The following is an 11592-nucleotide window of genomic DNA, read 5'->3' on the forward strand; positions in this document are numbered from 1 at the left end:
CAGAGACACCAGCAGACGTCGAGTGTTCCCTTCCCTTTAACAGACAGTAATCTGAAAGTATTGAATGCAACTACCAGAGTTTTAAAGCAGATCATAAGGAATCGGTTTGTGACACATGAGGAAAAAACAGAATGAATCAGCTTCACAAAGCTCCGCCTCTCAAAACAGTTCAGCTCACAAGCTTCTGGTAGAAAGAGTGAGAATGAAGGTCTGTCAGCACTTTCTGCAGCAGTTTTTCTGTTCTGCAGACATTCTGAAAATAGCTGGCTTGCATCCTGTTACTTGAAAACTGCCACTCCGCGTTCGGCGTCCTTCTCAGACCTCGGCTGGATTGAGTCTTTTTGGCGGGTAAACGAGCGGGAATCTGCAGAACTGCTGTTACATTTCCACGTGACCAGCCGGCTTCCTCAGAAACTCATAAACCAACCATTCAAACGTAATGAAATGAATGAAAAAGGGAAACATCCTTTTCTGTTTTCAGCTGACTTAAAACTTTGGCTGTGCACAGAAACGGCTGCGGTCGACCTTCATCTACAGTTCAGGCATCTTTGTGTATTTGAGGAGCTTCTGTCAGACAGATAATATTTGTGGCAGGAAAGGACAGGTTAGCCGTGTTTAGATACTTTCTATATTCTGCTTTTCTCAACAAATATAATGACCTTCACTAAAGACAATTACAAAGCACTTCTTTGATTCTTAGAATTTATTTAAATAGCACAAAGTCCTAATTTAACTTAACATTAGTACAGTACAGTGGACCCAAACAGAGTATAATCAATGACATATTTAGATAGAACTTTAATTGATCCCATGATGGGAAATTACTAACATTTCAGAGCATGCATTTTCAAACCAAAAGCCCAATTTGTCTGTGAAATGTGATTAAAAACAGCAGGAACCACATTTCCTGAAATGCAAAATAACTACTACAACAAGCGTAACAGTGGAAGATTATTACTAGTATAAATTATTTTTTTAAATTTAGGCCCAGGAACCAAATGGCTTGTTGTTACAGAGTAAATATCCCATCCAAGCTTCAGTTTTGGACCAGCTGCTTTCACAGAACATCAGCTCCAACTCCCATCCACATCCAGCGCAGAACTCTGAGTTCAGCAAAGGTGTCGTCTGTAAAGTCTTGGTTCTGAAGCGAGACTTCCACCCCGGGAGCTCCGGTTGAGCTGGTCTGGCTCTTGACTTTCTGACACAGGGTGGCACTTGGAAAATCATTCAATAGAAGGTTTATCTCAGATCCATTGGAAGGGAACCCTCTCCTTCCTCCTCAGGAACCAAGGATCACAGCAAACGTGCAAATGAGAAGAGGCGTGTTCACCACTGGGCGGTCCTTTGCAAGCCGGGACCCTGTGGGACAGGAACAGTCCAGCTGTAGATCAATTCCTCACAAACAGCAAATTCTTACAAGAACGTGCAGCTATCCCTTTACAAAATGTCTACGGGTTGAATTGGTTTCAAACCCTGATCCGTTATCACAGATCAGCTCTCCTAGCCAAAACCTCTTTACAGCACAGAAAGAGTATATTTTTAAAAACAGTGATGACATCATAAAAGTTTAAACAATCCTGTTTCATGTTTTTTTCAATAAAGCGAAAGGATTGTAAGCAAAAGCACCTGGCCTGCTCAGGACAGGAGGAACATGGACAGAAGGGAAAATCTAGACAAAGGAGTGATTCATGGTGAGCGGGTAGAAGTTGCCATGGCCACAGCAGGAGCTGAGCGGCTGATACGCTCACAGGCAGGAAATGAGAGTGCAGCAGATGATAAGAAGAAATGCAGGAGCGGCACCAGGGCTGGACCTACGCTGGGATGTGTGTGCGCCGCGTTCCCGGTGTCATGGTGGGCCGGGGGGGTGCTGCCCCTGTTGTGGACTGCTGACCCCACGGTGGCTCTGGGAATAATCATTTCGTGGGTCTGGTCCGGAGGTTTCTGCATGAAGTTACAACACCAGCATGACAAAAACAGCTCAGCAGGGAGGACGTTTGCCTCAACCTCTTTCTAGCCCAGCCTCTGGGCCGCGGACCGGTACCGGTCCGACTCAGACAGAGAGTTTCTTCTTCTTTTCCTTTAGGTTTTTTATCTTCTGGGCTTGTCTCAGCCAATCAGCTTCCTCCATCTAAGCCTGTCTTATGCATCCTTGCCACAAACACCAGCTACCTTCATGCATGACTTTCATAGATTATTATTTATAGGACTAACAACAAGAAATATATCCTGAATTCTTCTGTGCAGGTTTTGAAGTTGTTTTTAAAATGGATTTATATACTAACTTCCATCTTTTGTTATATTTACAGAGGAGGTTTTGGTATCTTTTGTCTACATGCTGAAGGAAAAGTTCTCTTCTTTACTTTTGAGGTTTGAAATCAGCTGTTTCATATTGTTTATGCAATTTAAATTTTTTTTTTTTTTTTTTAAATATGAAAAGATAGAAGTGACAGACAATATCTGAACATTTTGAATATGATTGAAAAAAAGACAAATGTTTTATTTGTGCCCTTAAATAACATCCCACTCTCCTCCTCCTCTTCCCTTTTCCATCTGGTCCAACAAGAAATGCATACAAACATAAATACGTTTAAAGAAACAGTAGTTGTCAGTAGAATTCTTTGAATTGCACATTTTCCACCTTAAAAACTTTATAGAACTTGTGCCAATTCATTTAGGAGACAAATTTTAGCACAGCATTGACATACAATTGAAAATAATGTCAAAAAAGGCCAATTTTTCAAAGGTCAGATCAACATCATGTAAAGAAATGTCTAACAAACTTCAAACAGTTTTAGAAAGCTCCTGTTTGTGCCACACAAAGGCAAATGTCTGTATATGAGCAGCAGTTTGTGATTTATTGGTTCTTTCTGGTAAAGAGCGCCTTTAAAGCATGCTGTAAAACTGGTGCAGCTTCCTTATTTCCATAGTGATTTGCCTGCAGCGACACCACTGCCTGCTATGCTAAGAAAACCTCATGTAGGGCATATTCAAAGTGAGCAACCGTAAACATTTATACTCACAGGTCCCACTGCTTTGGTCATAAGAGCCAGCTCAGTGGGTTGGTAGACAGAACTACGCACCTGACCAGTGTAGCCGCTGTACGGAGACACAAACTTGGCTCCTGCCGAAAACAAAGAAGGAAAAACTGATTTCATCTCACCTTTGGTGCCCTGCATTACACATTTGTGAGCTCCAGCTCACAGCACAAACTAAACATGATCAACTTTAAGAACCAAAAACGACTTTGACGCTTCTGAAACGATGTCAGCAAAAGTGAAGACATTTGTCTTTCATGCATGGCGCCATGCTTCAAGGAAAAAAAGCAATCAATTTAGCAAAAACGCCTCACATGGAAAGAGAGGCTGTAACCAGTATCCCTTAATATTCCAGAATATGGTGGAAGAACATGGAAAACCATCAGAGAGGATTCCTTCAAACCTGAATCACAGCAGTGGATATCTGGAAAGGTCAGAGATCAAACCTTTAGGCCGTGTCTCCACAGCTGCTACGTACATTTAGCACGTGTTGCACGGATGAAAACTGGTCATACGTGAACATACGTGGAAAAATTGAGAAAGGTTGTGGTTCTTTACGTGAAATTTTCACAGATGGATGAGGAATGAACCACGTTAAAACCATGGCAGAAGTACGAATGAACCCCTTAAAGAACACGTAAACCAACGTAGAACATGAACCGTGTGATTATTGTGCTGTTTATCTGCAATTCATCAGTGATTCATGGATCAATTACGTCATTTCAACGTGATATGTGCGCCGTATACAGGATATAAAGTCATGCATCGGTGGTTCATGCGTGAAGTCTGTTAGACAAACGTGGAACGGTCACGGAAAGACACACATTTATGTTTGTATCTCACAAAAATCAGACACAATTGCATAAGATTTACGTTATAATTGTGTATAAACTACATAAAATAAGCGTAAACTACATAATTCTCAACCGACCAAAAAGTCTGATCAGCTCAAAACTGAATTCACGTACAGATCCGTCGGCTGAAACCCTCGAAGGACGTCTGGGCACATCGACAAACCGAGAAACACGTATGAATGACGCGGATCACGCATGAATAACCGAAGATTGACATTTAAACGTGGAAAATGCGCAAAATGTACTTAGCGGTTGGGGGACAGGACATTTAGCAGAAGACTTTCCTCTAACAGCGTTTGGATGTCCAGATCTTTGAATAATCTTAGCATTACTTACATTACTTTCTTTTTTTCAAGCAGTATTTGTTTATTGAGGTGCTAATGATAGAACAAAGGAAGTTAGGGTTTGACAAACATGGACTCTAACATCGGCATTAGAGGTGAGGCTAGGGTTCCTGCTAGAGTACTATTATGGTCTCCGTGGAGACCGTGCAAACAAAGAGCCTGATGTTTCTGTGGGATCTGCGACAGAGAGGCCATGACTAAAATAGATGTTTGGGATTCAGTCTAACACTTATTAACAGAGGTCACTGTGAAGGTGCACTCACCTTGAACTCCACTAAAACAACAAGAAAAAGCCTCTTTTGTGCAGGAGTTGGAAGACATTTTTGTTCTCAGGTGGGGACGGTCGCTATTGACTCTTCGTGATGGCTCACTATGAAATGCTGGGGCTCTGTGATGAGTTAATGATTAACCCTTGTGGTATCCTAGGCACTTTAACATTGGGAGTTGGGTCATCTAGACCCACTAGACAGTGCGCTGAACCTTTTTTCTTCAATGATTTGTGATCTTCACTGGTGTCCATGGATTACATGAAATCTTTCCACCTTTATCCACCTTTGTCATGGTAGGGAGAACACCTCAATGGAAGGGTGGGGTCATCTAAGATAACACAAGGGTTATGAACGAAGGTTCCTGCTCGCGTAACCTTCACTAAAAATCTCCTTTCAGCACATCAGACAGAAGGATGGACAGCTTCGTCTTCAGTCGACCGCACTGGTTGATCAAAACGTCCCTTTGGTTCTGATGTTACTGAGGCTGGATATCACCACCAAAATGCAATCTAACTTTAGATTGGAACTTCACAAACTTTCAGTAATGAACTAATAATAAAAACACTACAAACATAATAAACAGAGCAATGGTGGAAGTTCTAACTATAGAATCGTGAATTCTTACAATAAAGGCAAACTAAAAACAGGTTTTTGCCGGGAAAAAAAGGAATGAAGTCATTTAAAGGGACCAAAGATCAATATTTGCATGTTATTAAATATGTAAACTAAATGTTAAACTCTGCCACATGCAGGGGTTACTAAATGTGGGATCATGTTTAAAGCAAACACAATTAGCTGTTGATGCTTGCTTGGGGAATCTTCCAAAATGATTTACAAATGCTCGTTTTTTTGAATGAAAGCGGATCCTCGTCATCTGAAATCATCAGATACCCTGCAGAAAGATCCGCCTGATCTGTGCATCTCAGCTCTGCAGCCGCAGGATATCGGATTGTGCAGAGATCATCACACAGAGGGGGAATGAACCTGCATTTTTGGCTTTTCCCACCACTCCAACATTGGGCAGGTCACTCTGTGGACTCTGATAGGCTGGCAGGACGCTCCAATGGCTGCTTGGTGGACTTTGAAAAGGACAGACAGCTTTACCTGACGTGTCACACGTCTGTCTGCACTTGAACGCATGAATTTGCTCATAAACAACCTTTTAAAATCCCTCAAGGAGGCAAATATTTATCTTTTGAGAATAACAAGATGATTCATCCCTTCTGAAGGAAAAAGGTACGGTATCAACCTTCTGATGGAAAACTCCTGCATGAATCACAATCTGGACATGCATGAGTTCATGAAACAAAGAAACCTGTCTCCATGGTTCTCCTCTTCATTATTTTACACAGAAACAGGATCAGAACAGTCCTCACTTGTCTTCTGTTTAAGATTTTTGAATTATTCTGAGAAGATCATAGTTGGTGCACAAACAAAGCAAACATAAAACCTGCAGATCTGCCATCATCAAAGTTTCCCTTTTAGCCCATAAATGGACCCAGAACAACATAAACGATCGTTCCATCCTTTCAATCCTGGGGGGAAAACTATGCAAAATACCAGGCAGAATGCAGACCTGCCAGACTTCTGAGACACATTTCAGAGACAAAAGCTGGTGAGAATGCTCACTGACCCTGGAATATTTACACATCTGAAAGTCCCTCATCAAGCACTTTGTCCAAAACGGCTGAAATGAATCATAGCGGCTGCATACCTCTGCTGGGCTCGTCCATAGAGAAAGCCTTATTTTCCACAAACATGTTGTGCGTGTTCTTCTTCTGCTCCTTCAGGATGGTTTCATATCCGACTCGGTCAGACAGGTTAGGGTCTTCGTAGTCCGGCTGGCTCTCTTCGTCGCTGGTCACACAGCAGATTTGTGGAATGGTGTAGACAACAATGAACACCCACGCGTTTGACACCAAAGCAATGGCCAGAGTGGGGTCGTCCCACGTGGGACCCCCAGTGGTCTCGTTTCCGTAGACGTACATGACGATCCACGTCACCCAAATGCCTACAGAGAGCAGGGATGCGACGAGCACCGGCGCGCCCTCTTTCTTCCACGTCGTATGTTTGCCTCCCATGATTGACAGACTTGCCACCACGACAGCCAGGATCAGCGCCATCACATAGATCAGCGCCATGACGAAGTCTTGGTTGCTGATGTTGCACGGTGTGTCCGTGGCTTTGCCGGTTGCGCCTGTAGCGTTGATCGGCGCCAGTGGATGGCGTACCACGGTGATGATAAGCCACTCTGTGTTGATGATCACCTCCACCAGCCACAGCCCCAGAGCTCCAAGAAACAACACCCAGCCTCGGGGCCCGCCGTTCCTCCTGGCCAGGATGTTCAACCTCACGCTCTGCATCAGGAGGCAAGCGAAGCAGCCCGCAAACAGCACGCCGAACAGGAACCTACGCGAGGCGCAGGTGGCAAAGTCTTTCCCCACAATGAAGGCAAACGTCAGGCAAAAGAGGCCAGCGGTGCAGACCAGGAAGCCGGTGTGAAGAGGGATGGCGCTCCTCTGCCTGCTGCCTCTGATGAAGGGCGTGCTGGCCAGCAGGGAGATGAAGAGCACGAAGGAGAAGATGATTCCAGCCGCTGCCAAGGCCTCCAGCACGATGCCCCATGCTGCGCTGCGGTCACACAGGTTGTAGTAGAGGGAGTCCACGTTCGGGCCGCAGCCCTGAGGGGTGCCGTTGCTGGTCATGGAGGCTTCAGTCAGTCCTGGAGGAACTCTGACGGCACCTGGACCAACAGGGAGGGAATGACAAAGATCTGATGAGAGCGCATAGGTACAGGTCGGCAGCAGAAACAGTCAACACCCAATTCTGCAAATAATACACCTGCATGAGTCAATGCACACAAAAAGACTCAGTGTTGCACAATTATCTGGAAAAATGTCTAAAACAGAAAATACGTTAAGGCAGGAGATGGTGGAATGGGGTCCATGGAGGAGCGATTCCTTTATCTGCCGTTTCTCCATGAACTATGACCAGTTTGAGCGCTGGCAAACACTCGTTATGTAACGAGCAAACACCACTCTGCAACAAAGGATGAGACCTTTTTGTCCCTAAAAGTGCTTTTAAGTGTAGATGAACAAAGCAGAGGGAAGTGACCGAGCCTGGACAGGGAGGGTCACGGCAGAAATTCCAGGTATCGAGTCATTCACAGCATCAGAAACCATGGAGGGAGGAGTGGACGGCTGTTTGGGTTTCAAACTACAACCTTTAAACCAAAGTCTAATCAAGAAAAAATAAAAACCACATTACTAAACTATAAAGAAGCACCCGTTAAGCAGGAACGTCCCATTCAGGAGAAACTCCTCGGTTTTACCAGACGCCGGTCTTTACCGGAATCATCTGCTTTTTTTGAGACTTTTAGAGGTTTTTCCACACAGACTTTCAGTCTTTAATGTTGTTTTATTCACACATCACATGAGTTCTTCTGAAAATAAAGCCAGCAGAGACGGTTTAGGTCCACATACCCTTGAACGGTTTTGATTTAAATTCATTTGGTTTTGACGCAATTCACATAAACATTCAACTTTGACCCTTAATTACTAAAGTTATGAATTATTTGATCAAAAACCAAAAGATAATCCTCTTTTTGCCTGAAAAAACATGGTGCTCTGTTTGAAAATTGATTCATATTTTTATGGCATTCATTAAGTGAAGATGGATAACAGATAGATGACACATTTTGAATGATTATTTTAGGAAACAGTCTGGTGACCTCTGTAGGAAGATGACGAGTCTGAAACACTTTGTCAAGGTCTAAAATGAGAAAATGTTAAAAATGTGATGACTTGGACTGCAGGGACGTCATGAGTCTGATATCTGGCCAGAGTTTCATAGGCTCAGTAGGTTCTTGGTGGTCAGCAGACCTGCTGACCCATCAATCAGACTCCAGCACTCCTCTGTTCATTTGATATTCTTCAGTGATGGACAAATCCCTGATTTCTGAGGTTTCACATTTGATTGGAATCATCAGGTTTTGGGGTGGGACACCTGTGGGTGTTCAGTACAATCCCTAGGAGTCAGCTGCAGTCATTGTTTATTATAATCAGCTCTTATCTGGGATGACGTCCAGCATGGATCGGGCCGGTCCAAAGCCCTCTTCAGCCCCCCCCCCCACTCCCCTGCGTCAGCCGTGTGATTCATCGGGGTGTGGAGTTACGTCAAAAGAGCTGCTTTATGGGGACAACACCTGGTTGCCTATAGACACAGGGCTCCAAGCTCAAAAAACACCCAAAAATCTGAAAAACTGATCCTGAACGAGACCACGAGGAGGATGAAAATCATATTCTAAGACAAGAGCCAACCCTGCTTCAACTCTGTTGTTGCTTATAAAAAAACAACAGAAAAACACAAGCAAATAAAAAAATGCTGCTTTAAAGCCTTGTCAAAACTTCACAGAGTTAAAAACTGGTGAAAGAAGTTTTCTTTATTCTATTCTAAATGATGAAACTCTGCACAGACGGACTCATCTTCATGAGGTCAAACTGGAAGCTTCTGAGTTTAGAAGCAGCAGCTGTTACAGGACTTGACCTGTGAACCTGTTCCTGGTCTTCAGCAGACCCAAGACCACCCAGGCCCCTCACTTCTATGGGGAGGGGTGTCTCTGAACACAAAGCAGAGGCTTTCACCTTTAAAGAACGTCCGTCACTCTCAAAAGGCCACTGTGGTTTAAACATCCCAGCTGTTCTTCCTGGTTGGGATTTCTGTCACCTTTGTGTCCCAGAGGACAGCTCCATTACGCAAAGAACGCGCTAAAAGTGCGCCTGAACCACCATCCAACTCCAGCCTCGCAGCCTTGGAAGGTGGGGGGCGCAGCGGTCACGGGGGAGGTGTTACCTGGATGGCTTTACCTCCGAGCGGCTCGTGGATCTTCAGCTCCGGCAAACGCGCCTGTTCTCCAGGTCGACGAACAGAGGAGAACCCAGAAGATCCGCGGGAAAAGCGCGCGCGGCGGCGCAACAAGCCACGAGCAGAGCGCACAGCGGTTCTGATGCTCTCTCTATCTACCCCCTTTCTGCTCCCTCACGACGCGCCAGTCCAGCCCCCTTTTCACCGTGGAGGATGTTCCCTCCACATCCGGGATGAGGGAACATTCATCTCCATGGCTGCCGAGGAAGAGACCCCACGAGGAGGAGGAGGAGGAGGAAGAGACACGAAGGATGAGGAGGAGGAGAGTCCTGGAGATCCATCAAACATCTCCTCTGCTTCCACGAACCAAACAAGCAGTTTAGAGAGACTTCTTTCACTTTTTGAACAACAACTACATTTGATTCTGCGCAAACATCTACAAACCGAAAAAACAACAAACAAACAAACAAACAAAAAACGATGAACGTTTAATGAGAGAAGTCTGGTTCTGGTTCTTCTGAAAGCCACAGCTGAATATTTGCTGAGGAGCTTCGGTTCTATTCGGTTCTGCTACAGGGAGTCCTGCACTTCTGCAGTCCGAGCCTTAAGGAGACCAGAACAACTATAGGCATATAGATATACATGGAGCTGAGCTCAGTTAAATGAAGTGAAATAGGAGACGTGAGTTGTTCCAAAGGTTTGCATTTGAACAAAACACATCCAGAAAACTTTACTGTGAAGAAAAATGTAAAATGAAAAAATAACTAAAGAAAACTTCTCCAAATGACCCTGTTAAATCATTATTTACCTTAAAAGAACGTGATTATGTTATCAGATATTACATGTCAGTAGAAAACTATAGGACTCATCATCAATATTGACTTTTTTCGAAGAATTCTTTGAATATTTTTCTCATTTATTTTTACATAAATTACTTTTTCATTGCATTGATAAAGCTGCACGTGTTCAGGAGAAACAGTTGAGTGACGCCATCTGGTGGTGGAAATGAGTATCGGCAGATGAACCACTGGTGGAAATGGTTGAAATATGACATAAACCTCTGCAGCTTCTGCTGGTGCACCTGCTGAAATGGCCTGCAGACATGTTTATGTACAAGTGAGGAAACAGACAGAATGATGAACATATAAAGCACAGAATCAACAGCTGTCCAAATATCACTGGTTGATTAGGATATTTTTAAAAACAAAATGCTGGCTATGACCAGAAATGACCGACAGATGGCGCTGCAGTAACATGTCAGAAACAGAACAGCTTAAGCTCAGAATGTTTTTTAAATGAGATAAATGCAAGAAACACACAGTGAATCAAGCAAATCTTATCAAATTATGATAAGATTTGTTTTACTTCCTGTGTTTGCTCACAGTAAGGAGGTTGTGGAGACGTTTTTTTAGGATCATGACTAAAATTCTGTCTCTTAAATATGTGCTGTGCTTGAATCTAACAATGAAATATTGTGCGACTTTTCTCTACACAATTTAAACAAAAGAAAAAAAGAGCAAAAGTTTGTTGAAGACACAGTGAAGTTTGTGTTTCAGGGAATTATGTCTTAACGGCATATCAGCACAAATTATATGTTTGGACTAAAAAACTGTTAATGAAAACAATAAAAAGAATAAAAGAAACAAGGAAAGCCCGAATATGAATTATTAAACGCTGAATATGCAGAACCTATCAAAACACATCAATAAAATCTCAGAAAAACAATAATCTGAGTTTATTTTCAAGTTTGAACAATGAACTCCAATTCTCAAAAATACTTGAAAAGTATTTCTCACAAGGCTGGAAAGTTTTGTCGTAAAAACACAAACTAATATCCGACGACCAATATGATTTCAGAAAAAACAGATCAACATGTATGGCGAATACGCAACTAACTGAAGAAATGATAAATGGCACCGATAATGAAGAGTTCACAGTAGGAGTTCATGGATCTGAAAAAGCCTTTTGACACTTTTGATCATAACATTTTAGTAAACAAACTGAAAAAGTATGGAATACAAGGACTGGAATTAAACTGGTTAAACAGTTACAATAAGAACCAGCAGCAGTTTATATAAATGGAAGATTGTAAATCATCCCTGCTGGATTTAAGCCATGGAGTTCCACAAGGGTCAATATTAGGCCCAACACTGTTCATCCTATACATTATTGACAGACACTTGGTATCAAATACACTCAAACTCTTTTATATGCAGATGACACAAGT

The 11592-nt window shown here is 43.0% G+C and overlaps 1 protein-coding gene across 4 annotated transcripts; it reads right to left on the reverse strand.

Annotated features, from left to right (window-relative positions):
- Nucleotides 1-685: 685 nt before the first annotated feature.
- Nucleotides 686-9603, reverse strand: LOC101173094 (G-protein coupled receptor family C group 5 member C). Of its 4 annotated transcripts, none has more exons than XM_011488516.3 (5): nt 9354-9603; nt 6217-7245; nt 3081-3121; nt 1816-1941; nt 686-1359 (listed from the first exon to the last, which is right to left on the reverse strand). In XM_011488516.3, the coding sequence occupies exons 2-5, from the start codon at nt 7205-7207 to the stop codon at nt 1327-1329; spliced, it is 1191 nt and encodes a 396-aa protein (XP_011486818.2). In that variant the 5' UTR covers nt 7208-7245; nt 9354-9603; the 3' UTR covers nt 686-1326. The 4 variants fall into 4 exon arrangements, with proteins under 4 accessions (XP_011486818.2, XP_011486817.2, XP_011486820.1 ...); XM_011488515.3 differs by having other exon boundaries at nt 3021-3121; nt 9368-9601; XM_011488518.3 differs by having other exon boundaries at nt 3021-3121; nt 9354-9600.
- Nucleotides 9604-11592: the final 1989 nt, after the last annotated feature.

Source organism: Oryzias latipes, chromosome 19 (assembly GCF_002234675.1).
Source record: "Oryzias latipes chromosome 19, ASM223467v1".
Classification (NCBI taxonomy): Eukaryota; Metazoa; Chordata; class Actinopteri; order Beloniformes; family Adrianichthyidae; genus Oryzias; species Oryzias latipes.

What these genes read in the sequence shown, in the direction of transcription:
- LOC101173094 (XM_011488515.3), bottom strand. Translation starts at nt 7,207, where the DNA reads ATGACCAGCAACGGCACCCCTCAGGGCTGCGGCCCGAACGTGGACTCC. An exon ending in TGACCAAAGCAGTGGGACCT is followed by an intron (nt 1,942 to 3,020) that starts GTGAGTATAAAT and finishes AACTTCATGCAG; the next exon opens with AAACCTCCGGACCAGACCCA. An exon ending in CGGCGCACACACATCCCAGC is followed by an intron (nt 1,360 to 1,815) that starts GTAGGTCCAGCC and finishes CCTGTCCCACAG; the next exon opens with GGTCCCGGCTTGCAAAGGAC.